Raw genomic sequence first — 20,686 nt, 5'->3', positions numbered from 1 at the left:
ATAAAACCAGTTAAGAATAAGATTGTTGGATTTCCTGATCTTATTTTGGGACAAAAAATCTGCCACCTCAATGTAGTGAATAGCAAAACACGCAACTTTCAAGGCCTCAGTGCTAAAGGGAAATTTGATGTCAGACTCTTATAAATTTAGCTTTGATGTGTGTGTGTCTGTGTATGTGTGCGTCTGGATTTTAGAGCAACATAGATTCCGGGGTTTCGATGTAGCCCTTGAAAGCTTTCAGCCACTCAGCTCCAATAGCACCTGCACATGACGATTACTTATTAGATGCTTTCGATGAAATGATTATTGATGATACAATAGGGAATGGGAGGGGGATTCTGTTACCATCTATTACGCGGTGGTCACAGCTTAGTGTTACAGACATGTACGAAGCAACGTTGTATTGGTCAGGACCAGTACCGGGAACAACTCTCTTTTCGGCTGTTTTGAGATTCAGACACCACAATATAATAAGTTATGGGGAAGAAACTTCAATGGATAAAGTGGATGAGTGTGCTAAGGGCTTACCGGATCCTATTGCTAGAATGGCAGCTTGAGGTGGATTGATGACGGCACAAAACTGTTTGATGCCAAAAGGTCCTCCCAAGTTGGAGACTGTGAATGTTCCTCCCTGTCAGAAGAAACAGTTTTGAGTTGATTTGCTTTCAGAGCAGCATTATTAGTGAGCAGTGACCGAAATCTAATCTAACCTCATAATCTTCCGGCTTCAAGCTGTTTTCTTTTGCTTTCTGGGCCAAGAATCGAACCTCTTCTCCAATTGTGGATAGTCCTTTCTTGTCTGCGTCCTGCAATCAAGCAATTTGATAAACTGAGTTTTTTTTCTGAAATCTCAAGTTTCTGCCGAGAAAAGTTAATAACTGTATCAACAGCTCCCTCACCTTGACCACGGGAACGTAAAGCCCATTTTCTGTTTGTACAGCGACGTTGATGTTCACATTTTTAAATCTGTACATATTAAGAGTAAAATAAGAACCACGAAACTAGATGATTTGCAAAGTTGTCATGAACCTCTGAAGCAGAATATGTACTTACTGGCGGATATATTCGTCTGTCCATGAACTGTTGCACTGAGGAACTTTTTGAAGAGCCAGTGCAGCAGCCTGCAATTCGAATAAGAAAAGGTTTCATAATGGATAACAGAGAAGGATATTTAATTAGGCTTGCAAGAAAGGAAGTGTGATGCACCTTAATAACAAGATCATTTACAGATATCCGTTTCCCACCAGATGTCTCTTGATATGAATTGAGTTGACTCCTAAGACTGCATATGAAAATAGCTATGTTTAGCACCCATTGACCGAGTCAAAATACATAATCTGAAAACTTAATACTTACCCCATCATTTTGTCCACACATGTATCCACGGTCAGGTAGTAGTGAGGAATAGTTTGCTTTGAGAATGCCAAACGTGAGGCTGTGACCTGTCAAATTCATACAGTTAACAAATTTTGGAATTTTTGCCTTATAGTGCCCAAAACAGAGAGATCGTGGGTCAAGGTAACCTAGAAATACCACAAGCGATTAAGATATAAGGTTGTATAGGTATTTGCCTTTCGTATCTGAGTGTGAGGGATGTCAACATAGTCCAGATCTGGAACCTTTGAATCCGTGCGCTTGGAAGGCTTGGCAGTAGTTTCTTTACCACCTGAAGCTGTCCCATAGGAAGATGCATTAGGACACATGGATGACGTAAATTCGGTAAAGAGAAGCAAGAAAGACAGGGGAAAAATGTAAGGAGAGGGCATAGCCAAGGCGTTATGATACCTAAGAAATCTTCGACATCAGCCTTCACTATCCGTCCTTCAGGACCTGTGCCTTTGATGCTTGATAGAGGTACCTAATGTTTTTGAAGGAAAAGTAGGACAAAAAGTTAAGAGCATGGGGATCAAACACTAGAGCTTTACTGGTAACTTTTTTTTTGGAAACTAACACTATTATCTTCAGCCAACTTTCTTGCAAGAGGACTGGCAAAAATACGATCTTCTGAAGGAGCCGAGCTTGGCGTGGAACTCTTGGCTTCAGGAGCACTGGTTGGTTTCTCAACCTTCTCTTCCTTTGGAGGGGAAGGAGCTGGTTTTTCTTCAGGAGCAGCAGGACCAGCATCAGATGAGGGGGTGTAATCTTTAAACTTTTGAATATCCTCTTCCTCTTCAACTGTGATAGCAATCACCTAGTTGGGACAAAGAACATTTATATGTGATTTATATAAAGATATTTTGTCAATTTTGTTGCATAATTCATTGATTTGCAACTCTACAGTCACAAAAAGGGAGCGTAAGGCTCACAATCAATGTTTTATGAGAAGCCATTGTAATTAACAAGTCTCCCAAAAAAAAAAAAAGAAACAATCAGACCTCCCCAACTTGAATTTCTTTTGCCCCTTCCTCCTTTACTATCTTGGCTAGAAAGCCCTCTTCCATGCATTCCATTTCGACGGTTGCTTTGTCCTAAAATATTTAGATTGAGATTAGTGTTATTTTCCTGGCAGAAGAATAAAAATAAGAAGAGATTCAATCTAGCTTAACATTACAGTTTCGACTTCACAAAGCACTTCACCAGGAGCAACTTTATCACCTTCTTTCTTCAGCCACCTGGCAATGTTACCCTGAAGTTTCAACAGGTCGCTTTAGTAGAACGATAAAATAATATACCATGTTAGCAAGTAGGTACTCAAAGGTCCATACCTCAGTCATTGTTGGCGAAAGAGAAGGCATTCCAATCTCTTGATGAGGAGGAAGATCTGAAACATATGTTTAGAAGTTCTCGGTAAAACAAAACCATGTAGGAATAATATGATAGCCGCAAAAGGCACAAAAACCAAGTCAGACGCTAGTTATTCCAGTTACCATTAATATTCCACACAGTTGCACAATCTTGTCATCACAGAAATTCCGTGATAAACCCCTAATAGATCGTTAACCAGCTACATAGCTAGCATATACAAGGCCGGCCTAAAGAAGTATGAAATATGATCCGGCAAAAGTAAAATCAGAAATCTGGTTTTCTCTACACAGATTATCATACAGGCCAAAGAATACATACAAAGAGCAAGCTGGAAGTCATATACAAGTTAAAGTTAAACTCTTGATGAAGAACTAACTAACTACCTGAACTTGATGAAAAACCTCTTACTGATCGCATCTGGGAGCTGAAACGCAAGAAAATAAGCTTACAGTAAGAAAATTAGCTTAAGATAGAAGTATCCATACAGGAACACAGTAAGAAGTATGCACATAACAATTACATACCTTATAAATTCTTTAAAAGATTTTGGTCCTGTCATTGTGCTGCTTAGCTTTGTGCTCATAGTTGAAATACCACTAGGCATTGATAGCTATATAATGCATTTAACAACGTTACGACAAAAAACACACAGAGGATTATGCTACAAGGGCATAGCCGAGGAAGAAAACTGAACAGCAGGGACTTACATTGCCGGCACTACATTTAGAAAGTCTCTCCACAGTGGAATAATTCAGGCGGGACTTGAAGATATCTGAAGAACAAAAACAAAGAAAATGCTGAAGGGAGAAGCATAACATAATACTCAAAAACATATTAACTTTCAATCATTTAAAGAGGGAACACAACTCTCTTCCTCAATGGGGAAAACGATGTGAATATCAAATTTAAACTATTCCAGCTCCACAGAGACGGTGTGGTGCTTGTAACCGTGTCAACCAATAGAAACAACCGTAGAGCTGGATACAATTCTACATCACATGAGCACAAGAATAGAAACGAAGAAGACACGAAAAGTTCAAACTAAGTTACCTTGTCTACCAGTGAGAGAGGGCTGGGTACAGTTGGAGAAACATCGGACAGCCACAGCATGGTCACGCCTCAGTAATGTGGAAACATGTTTCAACTGTCAAAATCACACCAACCATCAAAGTGGCGTTATACAATTTACTCTGATTGCAAAACTAGAACTCTTCCAGTAGTAATAACAATGAACACACAAGCGTAACAACCACAATTTGCATAAATCATAACGCGAACCTCAACTAAAGCTATGGATAGCAAAATGCAGAATTGCCCATGATTAAAAAAATTCATCATTATTACCAACCAAAAATTTCGTTAATGGAAACAATTTTTATAATCACGAAATCAAAATGATCATCGAAGAACTAAAAAAACACGATCAGATAGGTACGCAAAAAAAATGAAAAAAAAAAAGAGAGAGAGAAAGAGAAACCTTTTTGGAATGATTGATGATGATACGAGATGCGTAAGTCATTGTTGTTTCAAATCGGAACACTGCCTCAGCCCCCGATCCGAATTTCGCAACTGTGAATGTTTCGATTAGAAAGGAAGATGAATAAACAAAACAAATTCAAATGGTGGGAGTGTTTAGGGTTTTCAGCAAAAAAAAAAAATATCAGAAGATCGACGAAATCGATTATTTTGACTTTTATTTTAATTCCAATCTGAATTTTCGTTTTTTGATTCTCTGAGCTTTTGCGAGTCACCAAAAGACAGAGATCATCAGGTGCGTTAGAGTGAGTAGGCATCTAATGAACGGCGAGGATTAGTCAAACTAACGCCGATTTCAAAAAGTCAAACTTTATTAATGGGCCTAACCTTCCCAGGCCCGTATAAAAATTGAATTGATGTTTCACTATATAGAGAGGTTCGTTGTTATTGCAAACATTCGTTCTTGATGACAATGGTGCTACTACTCGTATCGTATGGCTCAATTTTTACACACTTATGATGATCCCCCGAGTCGTGACAGTTCTTCTTGTCCGAGGGGACATGTTCCTCTCTCTCTCAGCTGCTACTAGCATTTTAAATCGTTTGAAGAAAAATCTCAAAAATAACAGAACGGAGCTGGGGGCATTTCTTTTATGTCTTTTGCTTAGTTTTCCTCATACATTTTTGTCCTCTCCAGCTATGTCTACAATGGCAACAGCTTAGTAAATTCGTTAGAAGGCTGAAATCAAAAACATTGCTGGCTGAAGAAAGGCAAGAAACTCATTGTGATGTCCTTCGTTTCGTCCAGAGGTGCTCAAGAGAGTGTAACAATTGAATACTATGTATCTCGACACATAGACATGTATCCCCTGACTAACTATCTCCACTTTGTATCCCACAACTTGTCCTCTAAAAATATATATATACTTGAATTGAGGCTTAGATTCACAATCTCCACTTTGTATCCCCTGATCAAAGAAATTATTGGATTCAAGGATTCACTTGTAAATGCATTTGAATGTGGTCATGTGGAACAGTACTTACCTGATTAATGTGTTAATACTTAATAATAATAAATATATTTTCAGATAATAGTTTTTTGTCATTTACTTTAATTCTCTTTGTAATTTCAAGATAGGTTGTATGGAAACGGAAACAGATATGCAGAAGCGAAACGTTTCAAAACAGAAAACAATTTTTTCTAAAAGTAGAAAATGAAAATTTTTTGGAAACGTATGTATATACATAAAATATCACACCAAACATAAATATTAATAGTTGAATTAAAATACTAAAAATATTATATATATATATATATATATATATATATATAATGAATTCATATATTTCCAACTTATTTATTAATAAGTTTCAGAAAAAAAAGATTTTGGTCGTGTTTCCCAAACGAAAACCGAGTTTCCATCGTGTTTCCAAATAGAAATTTCTAGGAATCGTGTTTTCAAAACGGAAACGGAGTTTCGATCGTGTTTCTAAATATAATTTCTACGAATCGTGTTTTCATAACTTGTTTCCATGTTTCCACGAGTTTCGGAAACGAAAAATAGAACTCAAAAAGATTTGGAGAAAGAAAGCTTTGGAAATAAATTAAAAATAGAATAAAGAAATATTTCCTTTTTTTCAGTCAAGAAATAATTCCTTTTTTCCAAAATAATTTATAAAAATAATAAAAAAATTATTTTCCAAAGTATTTTACCCACGAAATATTCTTTAATCAAGAGAGACATATAATAATAATAATAAATATTTGTTGAGATAATACTTTAGTTTATCATTCACTTTTATTCTCGTTGTAATTTGGAGAAAGAAAGCTCTGGAAAATAAATTAAATTAATTAATGTAAAAATAATGAATTTAATTTGTGTTATTGACCCCAAATAACATTATTTAAAATAATGAAGAATATATGTTCCTAAGTAATTTACCCACTAGATATTCTTTAATCAAATTGGTACCAAAACAAATTGGAGTTTGTGTGTTTTAAGACAATGAGTTTATAATAAGTGTGATTGATGCATCAAACAAAACAAATCCTTGTCCGAGCCAACAAAGGAGTAAAAAGAAAGAGAGAAGAAGGGTAAAAGGGGAAATACAAGTAAAAGAAAAAGGAGGAAGAAGATTTCCAAAGGAAAACCCTAAAGGCGGAGTATATAAAGTTAAAGCAAACGCGTTTTCTCTCTGCCTCTTTCGGTTTTTCACATCAGTCTCTCCTCACAACAAAGCCTCAATCTTCGCTCTCCTTTCTCTCTCCTTTCTCTCTCAACCCGGTTCAGATCCGTGTTTGGGAGATTCAAGCTCCCTGAAATTTTCCTACTTTCGTTTACTAATCTCTTCTCAACGTTTGCTCCAGGTATATTGCATCTCTTCCGCTTGTATTTCTCCTTTTCCTGTTTCCTTTTTTTTTTTCCCCTTAGATTCGTGATTTGGGTCTCGTTTTCGATAGATTTTGTGAGTTTGTTGATTTGAAAGTTTTGATTTTTGTTGTTTCTAGATCGTTTTATCGTTACCCTTATCTTCTTGCTCTGTTTATTAATATTATATGAGCTGCTGGTGATGATGATGACGACTATTTATGTTTCGATCTAATTACCATCTTTAAGAATCTGTAGGTTTTTTAATTTTGACAGTGATTTGTTTGTAAGTTTTTATTACCTCTAGGTTACATAACTCGTATGTTATTGACTGTTTCTTAACAGTTCGTTGTGGTTGTCTGGATTTATAAGGTCTTTCATATTGGAGAAATAGGTTTGAGTGGTGTCTATCTTTATATATATGGATAACCATGTGCCTTTTTATACATTCTCTCCGAACATCATCTGAGGCAGATATTAATGCTTGTTTTCCTCCCTTTATGGACTTCGAGTTTGGCTATTTTGTCACATTCCCTCCTTTGCAATCGTTATTTATCACGAAGTGAAATATATGTTGTCTTTATTTGTCTCATCACGATATCTAATTTGTTTTGTTGTTGTTCTGTGTGTGTGTAGTATGGCGGGATCTGCACCAGAAGGCACTCAGTTTGATGCACGTCAGTTTGACCAGAAACTGAATGAAGTGTGAGTCTTTTTGTTCTATTTCTCATCTTGTGTGTTGTGCTCTTTCTGAATGCTCTAGTTGCTAATTTGTATCTGTATGGATGCAGACTTGAGGGACAGGATGAGTTCTTCACTTCTTATGATGAGGTTCATGAGAGCTTTGATGCCATGGGTCTCCAAGAGAACCTTCTCAGGGGTATCTATGCTTATGGTATGTGTTTGAAGTACTCTTGAAAGCTATCTTTTGTGATTTATGTCTTGCTCTTATAAATATCATCTCATGCGTGTTTTTGTGTTCTCTTAGGTTTTGAGAAGCCTTCTGCTATCCAGCAGAGAGGAATTGTCCCCTTTTGCAAAGGTCTCGATGTGATTCAACAGGCCCAGTCTGGTACTGGGAAAACAGCTACCTTCTGCTCTGGTGTCTTGCAGCAGTTGGACTACACCCTTGTCCAGTGTCAGGCTTTGGTTTTGGCTCCAACTAGAGAGCTTGCTCAGCAAATTGAGAAGGTCATGAGGGCCCTTGGTGATTACCTTGGTGTCAAGGTTCACGCCTGTGTTGGTGGAACCAGTGTTCGTGAGGACCAGCGCATTCTCCAAGCTGGTGTCCATGTTGTTGTTGGAACTCCAGGACGTGTCTTTGACATGTTGAAGAGGCAGTCTCTCCGTGCTGACAGCATCAAGATGTTTGTTCTCGATGAAGCTGATGAAATGCTCTCCCGTGGTTTCAAGGACCAGGTTTGTCAATATTTCCCTAGAGCTTCTAATCCGTTTCCCGTAATGGTTAAACTCTAATCTCACTTGTTTCCTTGATGTTGCAGATCTATGACATATTCCAGCTTCTTCCACCAAAGATCCAAGTTGGTGTGTTCTCAGCAACCATGCCACCAGAAGCTCTTGAGATCACAAGGAAGTTCATGAGCAAGCCAGTGAGAATCTTGGTGAAGCGTGATGAGCTAACCCTTGAAGGTATCAAGCAGTTCTACGTCAACGTTGAGAAAGAAGAGTGGAAGCTCGAGACACTCTGTGATCTCTACGAGACTCTCGCCATCACTCAAAGTGTGATCTTCGTGAACACCAGGCGTAAGGTTGACTGGCTCACTGACAAAATGAGAAGCCGTGACCACACAGTCTCAGCTACCCACGGAGACATGGACCAGAACACCAGAGACATCATCATGAGGGAGTTCAGGTCTGGATCCTCGCGTGTTCTCATCACCACTGACCTCTTGGCTCGTGGTATCGATGTGCAACAAGTCTCTCTGGTCATCAACTTTGACCTCCCAACTCAGCCAGAGAACTACCTCCACCGTATCGGAAGAAGTGGAAGGTTCGGGAGAAAGGGAGTGGCGATCAACTTCGTGACTCGTGATGATGAGAGGATGCTGTTTGATATTCAGAAGTTCTACAACGTGGTTGTCGAAGAGCTGCCTTCGAACGTGGCCGATCTGCTGTGAAGGGAGAAAAAGAAGTCCGTCCGTTGCCGTACTAGTATCACCGGAGAAGAAAGGTTTTTCTTGTTTTGCAAGGCACTCTTTGATCTGATTTTGACACCGTCGTCTCTCTATCAGCGATTTCTCTTTTAAGTTTTTTCTTAGTTGTTTTTCTCTATTCCTTCCCCTCTACGAACATATCTCTCTTCTGACCATTTTTATTTATGGAGTATTTATTTCTTCTCTATTTTAAAATTTCGGCTTTGTTGTTTGTCTTTGATTATTGTATCGATCAAATCCTTTCATCAAAAGTTTGGTTTAAAACCTTTTTTCATATGTTTGGTTTCGAAGTCGTAAGATTCAATATCAGGCCAATGTTTGTGGCAAAGATAATGTGATTAGGCGACGTTACATCATTGTCATTGTGGCATCAATCAAAATGCAATGGCACTCTCTCTCACGCGTTACATCAATGACAAATCTTGTTATGAAAAAGTCTGTTTCCACACGGCGACGAACTCGCTTTACATCTTCTTTATATTTCTAGAGCGTTTTGTTCTTTTGTTTTAATAATAGTTTTATATTTCTTGCCTTATTGAAAGTATGTTAGATGTACACTACTAAATTTTTTCGTCTGAACAGGTGTATTATTCAAAATTTGTGAGTCGAGCCTACCACCGACAAGGGTTGCTCGCCTTTTATAATTTGAACTGAAAAACATTGGTCTCAAGTTCTGCAAAGTGTTTTTTTCACGAAAAAAGAATATCTAATTAAAAGTAATTTCTTCCATTATTTCCTGTGAGACACTACCGGTTTGGACAATCCGCGTGCCTATCAGAAAATAGTAGTTGGGAAAAAATCACATCCACACAACACAAACCTAACCAACACAGCACAAGCATAGAACCAAAAAAACACACATGAAAAAGTCTAATGATTCATACCAGTATTACGTAATATTTTTTTCTACTACTTGTACATTAAATGAATAACTTAACTCTTTTGAAGAGTTTGACCACAAAAAAAAAAAAAAAAAAGTTTTGAAGAAGGGAAAATAAAAACATAAGTAGGTCCTTGATCAACTCAACATGACAATTGTAAATTGATTTCCCAAAAAGACTCTTTTTAGTGTATTTTGAAAAATAAACTAAATAGTATTATTTCATTAATTTACTAACTTTTTTTTTTAAAAAAGACAACATAGACGACGACGACGACTCTTCTTCGTTTCAGAATTCAAGACCAAACAAAACTCAAATCAGTAAATCACCATGGAGAATTATTACAAAGAAATGGAACCGCCAGCAGCTACTGGAAACCGCAGAGACGCAGTTTCAGTGAAAGGCCACAGCGTGAGTTTCGACGATTCAGCCGCCGATCAGAGTCAGACGAACAACGATTACCAGTTAAAGATAAAGAAAAGCAAAAGCGTTCCAAACGCGGATCGTGGTTCGGCGTCGGCTTCTAGAAGCTGGAGTTTCAGCGATCCAGAATCGCGGAGGAAGAGAAGAGTCGCTGGCTATAAAGTTTATTCCGTCGAACAGAAGATGAAGGGATCCATTAGAAAGAGCTTCAAATGGTTCAAAGGCGTCATCGGTATTTCTTGATTTCTATATATATTTCTCTAAATTTCTTGATATAGAAATTTTCAAAACCCACCCGAAACTATGAAAAATATCTCTGTTGTAAGAAATACAGGAAACTCAAACTAAAATGTTTCTTTCTCGTGCAATTATATCAAGATTGTATAGTCTTGATTCTTGAATGAGACAGATAATGAATGAACAAAATCAGTTTCCATATCTACCTGTGAATATGACCATACCACTTCAATTACATAAAAAAAACCATTCCTTTTCAAGAAAAAGAAAAAAGAAAGAAGAAGCTATTTTATAAGAATCTCTAATCAATACTCGCACAATACAACATTCTCCCGTCCTTTTCTTTGTAATTCTATTATCTTCAATCCCAGTTCTCCTTGTTCTGTTTCCTCCAAAGTAATGAATATTTCTCGTGAGAGAGGAAAACTTACTGGATCAATTATTTCAACTATGTTGTGTGGTGGAGGTTGTATCAGTTGATGCTGAGACGCCACTCATCCCGCTCATAACGCTCAAAATAGAGTGTTTCCTCTGGAGCCTTCCTCTCAACTGCCGGATCTTTGCATCTACACGAGCCGTGAATCCTATCTTGGTCTTCTCTCTAGCCTTAGATCTCTCTCTCGTCCACATACGCTCGTCCTGTACGTCAATTCTGAAATACTTGATCTCTTGAATGATGTGATGGTCCAAAGGGTTCAACGATCTCTGGAACGAAATGTGAGCCAAGTAAGGAAGTGTTGTTGCGGCTATGACCAGCAGTGAGGTTAGCCAGTAGATTGGTGCTGGTGCTAGGGTTTCCGAGAGCATGTGGAACATGTTGCCTGAAATTTTTGGAGGTAACCTGCCAAAGAGTGCAAGGAAGATGTACCACATGACGATACTTCCCCAGATAAATGCGTGCTGGATCCAAGTGAAATGGCTCATGGTTAAAGCTATTTGTACGTTCACTGCCCAAATGATGCAAGTGAACATGGTGGTTCCCATTGCGTTCATGTCTGCTGTTTGGCCCCCAGAACAGAAAGATTGGACGTCGAAGATGCCAATGTTGAGGCCAAAGATGACTATGGATGCGTAGACTCCATTGCCCATCCACCCGAGGATTCTTTGCCAGTCAAAGAACAAGTTCTTGGGGCCTTGCTGGTACAATGCAGGGAACTAGCGAGAGGGACAAAGTTAATATAAGAAGAAGGTTTCAGGGTTTAGATTGGAGAGAGTTAAATGAGCAGAGAAGCGTAAACCTGTNCAGAAGATGAAGGGATCCATTAGAAAGAGCTTCAAATGGTTCAAAGGCGTCATCGGTATTTCTTGATTTCTATATATATTTCTCTAAATTTCTTGATATAGAAATTTTCAAAACCCACCCGAAACTATGAAAAATATCTCTGTTGTAAGAAATACAGGAAACTCAAACTAAAATGTTTCTTTCTCGTGCAATTATATCAAGATTGTATAGTCTTGATTCTTGAATGAGACAGATAATGAATGAACAAAATCAGTTTCCATATCTACCTGTGAATATGACCATACCACTTCAATTACATAAAAAAAACCATTCCTTTTCAAGAAAAAGAAAAAAGAAAGAAGAAGCTATTTTATAAGAATCTCTAATCAATACTCGCACAATACAACATTCTCCCGTCCTTTTCTTTGTAATTCTATTATCTTCAATCCCAGTTCTCCTTGTTCTGTTTCCTCCAAAATTAATGAATATTTCTCGAGAAAGAGGAAAACTTACTGGATCAATTATTTCAACTATGTTGTGTGGTGGAGGTTGTATCAGTTGATGCTGAGACGCCACTCATCCCGCTCATAACGCTCAAAATCGAGTGTTTTCTCTGGAGCCTTCCTCTCAACTGCCGGATCTTGGCATCTACACGAGCCGTGAATCCTATCTTGGTCTTCTCTCTAGCCTTAGATCTCTCTCTCGTCCACATACGCTCGTCCTGTACGTCAATTCTGAAATGCTTGATCTCTTGAATGATGTGATGGTCCAGAGGGTTCAACGATCTCTGGAACGAAATGTGAGCCAAGTAAGGAAGTGTTGTGGCGGCTATGACCAGCAGTGTGGTTAGCCAGTAGATTGGTGCTGGTGCTAGGGTTTCCGAGAGCATGTGGAACATGTTGCCTGAAATTTTTGGAGGTAACCTGCCAAAGATTGCAAGGAAGATGTACCACGTGACGATACTTCCCCAGATAAATGCGTGCTGGATCCAAGTGAAATGGCTCATGGTTAAAGCTATCTGTACGTTCACTGCCCAAATGATGCAAGTGAACATGGTGGTTCCCATTGCGTTCATGTCTGCTGTTTGGCCCCCAGAACAGAAAGATTGGACGTCGAAGATGCCAATGTTGAGGCCAAAGATGACTATGGATGCGTAGACTCCATTGCCCATCCACCCGAGGATTCTTTGCCAGTCAAAGAACAAGTTCTTGGGGCCTTGCTGGTACAATGCAGGGAACTAGCGAGAGGGACAAAGTTAATATAAGAAGAAGGTTTCAGGGTTTAGATTGGAGAGAGTTAAATGAGCAGAGAAGCGTAAACCTGTAAGCAGACTTCTGAAGATACGTCTTGCTCGAAAACTCCGAGGGATATGACGGGGAGAGAAGTGAGGATAACGTTGAACATCAACAAGTAGTAGTCATTGTATATGGCTTGACCAGAAAACCCAGTGAAAGCCTCAAAGTAGAAGAGAGTCAGACCAAATGTTATGTTCTTGTAAAAGAAGTAACAGATCTGTCAGAAAAGAATGTGAATCAAAATCAGGTTGTATGTTGTTCGATGGGTTATGATGGGATTTTCTGTATATCAATTATACCACAAATACTTACCATCTGGGCTATTCTTTTGTAGCACCAGTTCCCGTGGACAACTAGTAGTCTCTCTAAAAACCGAAACTGGGCTATGGAGAAATCGCTTGCCATTACAGCCTGAACAGAAAGAGAAATGCATTTGCAATCAGAAACAGACCTATATCGCCATTAACCAAAGAAAATGTCTAGTTAAATCGAAAACACGTTTAATGACCTGCATGCCTTCCACACCACTGATTCCTACACCTATATCAGCTTCTTGAATCATTCCAACATCATTTGCACCATCACCGATTGCCAAGGTTGTCTTTCCTGTTCCTTCTTTTGCTAGTCTTGTTACCTAGAAACCGAGATAGATAGACAAAAGTAAGTGATTTCAGTCAATAACAAAAAGATAGAGCTAGGACTTGTGGTGTATCAATCTTACAAGTGCCTTCTGTTTGGGAGAGACACGACAGCATATCACTGAAGCACAATCAACAGCCAGGGCAAGAAACTGATACTTAATATCATCCTCCAAAGCATATGTAAGTGTCTTTCCATCAATGATCAAAGCAAACGCTGCATGTGGATCCTTCTCTAGTTTGATCATCTGTGAAGCATTTATGATCTGCATCAAAATGCTCTCTCTCGCAGCCTGGCCATTTACAACAATAAAAAGTTTCTCACATCAAATGCAAGCTTTATTGAAACAGTAATGTAGGTTTTTAAAGTATCAGCCTAATACATACCGCTTCTGGGTCTTGGAATGATCCCTCTTCGTTTCTTAGTGCTATGGATATCTGCTTCATACCCTGTCGCAGCAAACTGCAGGCATATCTGCATTTGGAAAAACAAAGAACTTAGTCCACTTAGTATCTATTATAAAATTCCCAAGATTTGGGGTCGTGGTATTATCAGCAACAAAAAAGAATAACACACCCTATGTTAATTGCTGTCTCCATCTTATCTCCAGTCAAAACCCATATCTTGAGACCAGCTTGGGCAAGTTTATCTATGCACTGAGGCACCTGTAACGAACAATAAACAGTAAGCTGAAAGGAAATATCAATTATTAGCGTCATGGTAGTAATCCTATACAAACTTCCACTACATACCCCTTTCTGCAGTTTATCTTCCACTGCAGTAGCACCGACAAGAATCAATTCCTTCTCCATCATATCGGATACCTTTTCGAGCATTTCATCTCTGTCAGCTCCGACTGAAGTTTTGGCTTTGTGAAATTCACTGTTCCAAATCGAATACTCAGTCTCATCCAGCTTTCTATAACTGAGCGCTAATGTGCGTAAACCAGCTTCACCATATCCATTCAAATGCTTTGAAGTGGCTTCCAGATATTTTTTTCCATTCTTGGATAACCGGTCGAATATTATGCTGCAAATTTTCAAGATAACGCATTGAACTTTACTTTAGTATAACAGATACGCTATATTGAACTGCTTGAAGTTATGAGGCCAACCTGTCAGCACCTTTACAGAGTAGAAGAATCTGCCCTTTTTCATCACGAATGATAACAGACATTCTTTTTCTTTTGCTAGTGAAGTCCAAAACGTTTAAAACTTTGTATTCTCTATAAAATATTGGACAAGTGGTTAGATATATATTCACTGGAACCGATACGAACAAGTGAAAGATTTACAGTTACAATGTCACCTTTCAAGTGGTTGGCCTAAATGTCGTTCACTGATAAACACACTTGATTGAGTTCTTTTAGTAAACTCAAAACCAAACTCCCCAGCGGCAACAAGGAAAGCAACTTCATCAGGAGACTCTGCTTCATAAGTACACTTTCCAGTATCTTCATCCACCTCGGGAATAGCAGTGTGACAAACAGCAAGTATACGCAGAAACATCAAAATGTCATCTGGATTGGGTTCATTTAACCAGTTTCCGTTCATGAGACGTTGATCCTCAAAACTAAACCCCTTGACACCAGTGGACTGCGTCTGATCTATTTCGTCAGTAGCAGTGATTACAGTCTCCAACTCAATATCTGATGAGTTCTTGCTGGGCATTTTGGCATATCCATGCATCCTTCCTCTAGTCCTTGGAAGGTCGTTCATTTCTTCACCTTGCTCCTCGTCGAGATCTATCGCCATCTGCTTTGCTGCAGCTAGTTCTACTTCACTGGCGCGAACACCATAAGAAGTACCCGCGATGGAGCATTTCAAAAAATCCATCTGATTACATGTCAAAGTTCCTGTTTTATCGGAAAGGATTGTGTCAACTTGTCCCAGCTCTTCATTCAAATTCGATGTGCGTGCTTGAGCTGGAGTCCCGCTGTCGCTATCATACATGTGCAAGTCTTGGTTTATGAAAGTTGCCTGCAAAACTTTTACGAGCTCGATGGAAACATACAATGAGATGGGAATCAAGTACCCATAAAGCAAGACAGCAGTGATCAGATGGACGACCCAAGCGTGAAAAGGATTTCTTGGATTAGTTAAGCGCTCGGGCTTATCTGGTCGTAAGTACCACCACTCTCCCATATGCATCTTTGTCATCACTGCGAAACCCAGTGAGCTGATGAAGGAGACGGTCACAAGGAGGGCAAAGAGAGTATATATGATGTAGTCCATTCTCTTTTCAATTCTGCTTCTCTTTGAAGGGGATTTTGTTGAATTCTGCATGACTTTTGTGTCATGGCCAGTAAATATGACCACCCCATAGACATAAGCCGTGTTCCTGAGCTTAGAGTCTCTCAAGAGAATCTGGTTAGGATCGAGCGGATAAACCTGGCCATCATATTCAAGATTTCCAACAAACGTATACAGGTTAGGATTGGGATCTTCACATTTAATAGTTCCAGAGAAAGTGTGGAAAGCATCATCCCGTTCCAAAGGCAAGGTAACATCCAAACATCTCTTAACTTTGAGGTTGGTCTCGCCATCTAAGTTCATGGTCTCGACATAACAGATCCCATCCTCGTAACTTGATGACAATAAGAGCAAATCAGCAGGGAAAAATTGATCCTTTTCCACCTTGACAACATCCCCAACACGGATCTTGTTCCACTTCCTACGACCAAAAACACCATCCCCTCTATGAACAATGGCTTTCCTGGAATTGACCTTCACATCCTGCATAAACCGGCGCCAGTCCTCCAAAGCCTCTTTACCCATACTAAGCCCGACCACAAAAATCAATGGTGCAATCATACTCCATTTGTTGAATGGGGAGAGAGGGAAGACAGAGAGAATTGCAGCAACGAGGAAGTAGAAATTGGCAACACGGTGGAACTGCTCATACAAGCATTTGGGCAAGAAGGTGATGAGGTTATACCTAGTGGTGGACACATAGTTAGAGGTGTACCTGAGGACTTTAGCCAGATGCATATGAGGTTGGTTACAGTGAACAATTCTAGTGTATCCAGGTCCATTAATGATATGGGGTTCTTGATTTTCTAGGGTTTTTGGCCTTAGGCATCTAAAGGTGTAAAAATGGCTTTTCCGAATCCTTGATCTTATTCTGCGACGCCCCATTCTCTCAAAAAGTGTGAGCTCAACGCAAGAGAGAGAGAGAGAGAGACCGAATCAGCTGTTCAACAAAGAAACACGAAAATCTCCTTTTACCAAACGATGTGTCCCCTGGTTCAGAGGCCCTCGCCACTACTGTGAGAAATCAAGAAAAAATAAATAAAAAAAAAACAAATCAGCTTAACGAATCACAAATCGAGCCCTTTGAATAAACCACCGCAGAATCGAATCAAGAAACGATCACATGAAAAATTAAGGAATCCATTAACGAGTCGTCGTATCAGAACCACCAACATTCCCAAAAAAAAAAAACACCTTGCAGCACAAGACAACGGAAATCCCTAGAAACGCGACGCAAAATTCCCAAATTATAATAAACAAAATCGAGTTTGGGATCGAAGAAACACCTAGAATCGGGAGGATCGTTCATGAAGAAACTCGCGCAAACACCCGATTCCAACGGAGATGTTAACAAAACCAAAAAGCTGATGATGTTAGATTGCTTTATCGCAAATTCGCAAACAACAGAAGAGGGAAGAAGAGGAAGAAGAAGAAGAAGAAGAAGAAGAGGAAGGCTCTCGTTCTTTCTTTTGGAGAAGAAGAAAGATCGAAAAGGGAAAAAAAATGTCACACTCTCTCCCTGCGGGGGANATGACTTTTGTGTCATGGCCAGTAAATATCACCACCCCATAGACATAAGCCGTGTTCCTGAGCTTTGAGTCTCTCAAGAGAATCTGGTTAGGATCGAGCGGATAAACCCGGCCGTCATATTCAAGATTTCCAACAAACGTATACAGGTTAGGATTGGGATCTTCACATTTGATAGTTCCAGAANAGTTTGGGATCGAAGAAACACCTAGAATCGGGAGGATCGTTCATGAAGAAACTCGCGCAAACACCCGATTCCAACGGAGATGTTAACAAAACCAAAAAGCTGATGATGTTAGATTGCTTTATCGCAAATTCGCAAACAACAGAAGAGGGAAGAAGAGGAAGAAGAAGAAGAAGAAGAAGAAGAGGAAGGCTCTCGTTCTTTCTTTTGGAGAAGAAGAAAGATCGAAAAGGGAAAAAAAATGTCACACTCTCTCCCTGCGGGGGAGCGTTCTGCTGCAACTCTCTCTCTCTCTCTCCAACCCAACGCAGCAATTTCCGTTTCAGCTTCCTATTTTACCGATTCTCTTATTATTAGTGTTTTTTTTTTCAGTTAAAAAGTTAAAAAATACCTATATAACAAAATCAAACTATTTATTTACAATCTATTAAATTTCCTAAGTTGTATAACCAAACAACTGGTTTTATAGTATTGTATTTTGTTGGAATATAAATGATATGTTTCTTTGTCACAAAGTTTACAATTACTACGATTATTAAGATCACACAACAATTTTATAGTACTCCGTAGTCCGTAATTTAATACATTAATAAAAGCGAATTTATTTTCGATAATTTTTATGAGAATTATAGTAGTCCGTACAAGATACTTATGTACGGAGACTAAAACCGGTTTGGTTATACAACTAAACCGAATATAACCATCATTCACTCACTTCATTTCTCTGGACTCTGGGTCGTCGTCACCTCCAAGTCCAATCTGTTCCTCATTAAATATCAAGCCCGGCCCAATCAACTAACAAATATTACTTGAACGGTTTGAAACCATATGATACAAGGAAAACAAACAAACAAACAAACGAACGAACCCCTCCCGCTTCTAGTATACAAAAAAAATAAATTTCACCATCGAAAATATTATATCGGTTTAACTAAGCTTTGGTTTATACATTATACTAAATACTAGCTAAAATAGGTGTGTCATAATTAAGTTGATTGGTGTTTTTCATTTTTAGTAATCTTAAACGTTTTAATTTACTAACAAGTCTTCATAATACTGGCGAGTGATGATAATTAATACCTTAAAAGAGATTGTAAATGTGAGATAAATAATATGTTAGATTGTGTTTAGTTAAGGGATTCAAAAGAGAGAAGGATTTTGATTAAGGGGCACAATGGCATCTCCAACCCTCAGGCTGGTAATTAGCATAATGAGGAGAGAGGTGAGGAATTGAAGAAACGGTTGGGACTTGGATGGCTTCACATGGCTCACATCCGTAGCATTTCTTCTCACAACTTGGTGGCTTTGATCCTATTCTTCTTCCTTTCTCTATTTCTTCTATCTCTCTGTCCTCACTCGGCTTCAATAAGGGCCTATTTGAGTTGTGTTCTGCAGCTTGTGGGCTTCTTATCTCTGCAGGCCATATAGTAATTTTTATTTTGAAAAACAAAAAAAAATAGACATTAATTAATACATAATTCCATTTCCTATGCTTCTTTTGAGAGATGACCCAAGAACACATGCACATTTTTTAACAACCTTTTCACTGACTAATCTATGAAAGTCATTTCTAAAACAAAATTTGTTTTTTTATATACCCGTTGATCATGCAAATATTTGGAACCACGGTCTAATATAGTCAGTAATACAAGTCATTAATTTGCTCATAAAATTAGTAAAGCAATTAAGAATTCGACCTAACCTTCTTTGCAAGCAGAAACCAAACAGAGAACTCTTTCATTCATACTTACATATCTACATGTGCCTTTCAGTATATAGATACATACATAGTAATGGTCTAATTTAGTAGACTCTTGAAGAAATAAGAAACTGAACCTGGATAAAAAGAAACGTGACTGGAAGCAATAGGCCTGCTTGCTGCATCAACCCAGCTCACTATTTGTATCATCATCACGGCCAGTATAACCACAAAACACTTTCCTATTTCTCTCATTCGCATGATGATGATAATGTGATAATGATGGCTCCTAATGATGTATATAAAGGTTTAAAGAAAAGAAAGAGGAGGAGGAAGAAGAAGGAGAAGAAGACGAAGAAAGAAGAACCAGTGGGTTTTAGGGGGTTTAGGCCTAATGCCTATAGGCTCTAGCAATAGGAAGGTTGTTGCTTATGGGACAAGTGAAGTAATTTTCTTACCAATCTATCAATGTTTTGCCTTTTTTCTTTTAATCAAAAAGCAAACTGATTAACCAATGAGCAACTTTCTCTTTTTAACAAATTTGAATTATTTTTTTTTGGGGGATTTTACAGCTCATTTAATTGCATATCTTTTTCTGACATGTCTCAGTACATGAAAGTAAATATTCGAAATCAGAAATCAGAAGAAAACAGATAAGAATACGNAGAGAGAGAGAGAGAGAGAGAGAGAGAGAGAGAGAGAGAGAGAGAGAGAGAGAGAGAGAGAGAGAGAGAGAGATCAGTCTACTGGAGAAGAATCTATGTACGAGATGGTCCATTCATCATCAGAACAATGCTTTTATATATTATCAAAACGAAAGAAAAACAAAATGATAACCTGCCATTATATGGGCATAGACTGCAGAGCCATTCCACGGCTCAATGGCTTCGTTTCCTTTAAGAGTAGTAAAATAAATAAACTCGCAGAGGGTCTCTCATTTGTGAATAGGTCACTCTTACAGATAAATCACATTGCATATAGGAGTATAGGACTCATGTTAAGGTCAACTCTGATCTCATGAGGACAAAACCATGCACTTGATTGTGAACCGTCCACATATCTATCAAAATTTCTTTCTTTACACGTTGTTCAAATTTGATTTTTTAAAAAGAAAAGAAATTAACGAAAGATTAGTTACTTATATATGTGCTATTTAGTCTATTTATGATAACAAAATTAATTGTAAACTATAATAAAAAAAAATTACATACGTGGTAAGTGACAGTGTTATTTTCATGCACTAATGAGCGTAGGTAGGAAGGAAGGCTTTGATGGTGTCAGCTCGAATAAATGAATGGAAATGGACACATCATATATCTATTTTTAGAATATGGTCCGAGCAATTTTCATAAAATTGACTGATCAATTCGTTTCTAGTTTTAGTAAACGCCAAGCCTCACACCACACGGAGTGTGAATTACTCCAAAAAGGAATCGTATCAGTCAAATTTGAATTTCACAGTTTTAGCAATTTCTTTACATCAAGTAAAATAAATTATTCCTCCTACCTTTTTTCCTACTTTCTTACAAAATTTGTTTTCCAAACGTAAAAATGAATTTAAGA

General features: G+C 38.4%; 5 protein-coding genes across 7 annotated transcripts; 2 read left to right on the top strand and 3 right to left on the bottom strand.

Annotated features, from left to right (window-relative positions):
* Positions 11 to 4,439, bottom strand: LOC104765193 (dihydrolipoyllysine-residue acetyltransferase component 2 of pyruvate dehydrogenase complex, mitochondrial-like). Its single transcript, XM_010488872.2, has 19 exons — positions 4,223 to 4,439; positions 3,796 to 3,889; positions 3,453 to 3,517; positions 3,270 to 3,355; positions 3,129 to 3,169; positions 2,706 to 2,761; positions 2,552 to 2,626; positions 2,376 to 2,468; positions 1,952 to 2,191; positions 1,786 to 1,858; positions 1,572 to 1,672; positions 1,357 to 1,442; positions 1,207 to 1,282; positions 1,054 to 1,121; positions 900 to 966; positions 711 to 806; positions 529 to 631; positions 346 to 441; positions 11 to 261 (listed from the first exon to the last, which is right to left on the bottom strand). The coding sequence occupies exons 1-19, from the start codon at positions 4,262 to 4,264 to the stop codon at positions 191 to 193; spliced, it is 1,629 nt and encodes a 542-aa protein (XP_010487174.1). The 5' UTR covers positions 4,265 to 4,439; the 3' UTR covers positions 11 to 190.
* LOC104765190 (eukaryotic initiation factor 4A-1) lies at positions 6,408 to 9,032 on the top strand. Its single transcript, XM_010488870.2, has 5 exons — positions 6,408 to 6,589; positions 7,227 to 7,295; positions 7,382 to 7,485; positions 7,579 to 8,009; positions 8,093 to 9,032. The coding sequence occupies exons 2-5, from the start codon at positions 7,228 to 7,230 to the stop codon at positions 8,726 to 8,728; spliced, it is 1,239 nt and encodes a 412-aa protein (XP_010487172.1). The 5' UTR covers positions 6,408 to 6,589; position 7,227; the 3' UTR covers positions 8,729 to 9,032.
* Positions 9,836 to 11,809, top strand: LOC104765188. Of its 2 annotated transcripts, XM_010488867.2 has the most exons (2): positions 9,836 to 10,283; positions 11,587 to 11,809. In XM_010488867.2, exons 1-2 carry the CDS (start codon positions 9,976 to 9,978, stop codon positions 11,612 to 11,614), a joined length of 336 nt encoding a protein of 111 aa, XP_010487169.1. In that variant the 5' UTR covers positions 9,836 to 9,975; the 3' UTR covers positions 11,615 to 11,809. The 2 variants fall into 2 exon arrangements, with proteins under 2 accessions (XP_010487169.1, XP_010487168.1); XM_010488866.2 differs by lacking the exon at positions 11,587 to 11,809 and having other exon boundaries at positions 9,850 to 10,510.
* Positions 11,810 to 17,184, bottom strand: LOC104765189 (probable phospholipid-transporting ATPase 7). Of its 2 annotated transcripts, none has more exons than XM_010488868.1 (11): positions 17,000 to 17,184; positions 14,770 to 16,727; positions 14,576 to 14,686; positions 14,214 to 14,490; positions 14,038 to 14,126; positions 13,848 to 13,935; positions 13,544 to 13,753; positions 13,331 to 13,456; positions 13,135 to 13,233; positions 12,848 to 13,039; positions 11,810 to 12,764 (listed from the first exon to the last, which is right to left on the bottom strand). In XM_010488868.1, the coding sequence occupies exons 2-11, from the start codon at positions 16,596 to 16,598 to the stop codon at positions 12,054 to 12,056; spliced, it is 3,732 nt and encodes a 1,243-aa protein (XP_010487170.1). In that variant the 5' UTR covers positions 16,599 to 16,727; positions 17,000 to 17,184; the 3' UTR covers positions 11,810 to 12,053. The 2 variants fall into 2 exon arrangements, with proteins under 2 accessions (XP_010487170.1, XP_010487171.1); XM_010488869.1 differs by having other exon boundaries at positions 14,770 to 16,724.
* LOC109130790 (EPIDERMAL PATTERNING FACTOR-like protein 3) lies at positions 18,587 to 19,590 on the bottom strand. The gene is made up of 2 exons (XM_019240825.1): positions 19,261 to 19,590; positions 18,587 to 18,837 (listed from the first exon to the last, which is right to left on the bottom strand). Exons 1-2 carry the CDS (start codon positions 19,382 to 19,384, stop codon positions 18,587 to 18,589), a joined length of 375 nt encoding a protein of 124 aa, XP_019096370.1. The 5' UTR covers positions 19,385 to 19,590.

The sequence above is a fragment of the Camelina sativa genome, chromosome 19 (assembly GCF_000633955.1).
Source record: "Camelina sativa cultivar DH55 chromosome 19, Cs, whole genome shotgun sequence".
Lineage (NCBI taxonomy): Eukaryota > Viridiplantae > Streptophyta > Magnoliopsida > Brassicales > Brassicaceae > Camelina > Camelina sativa.
Note: the sequence above shows the minus strand (reverse complement) of the source record. Positions and strands in the feature narration are given on the sequence as shown.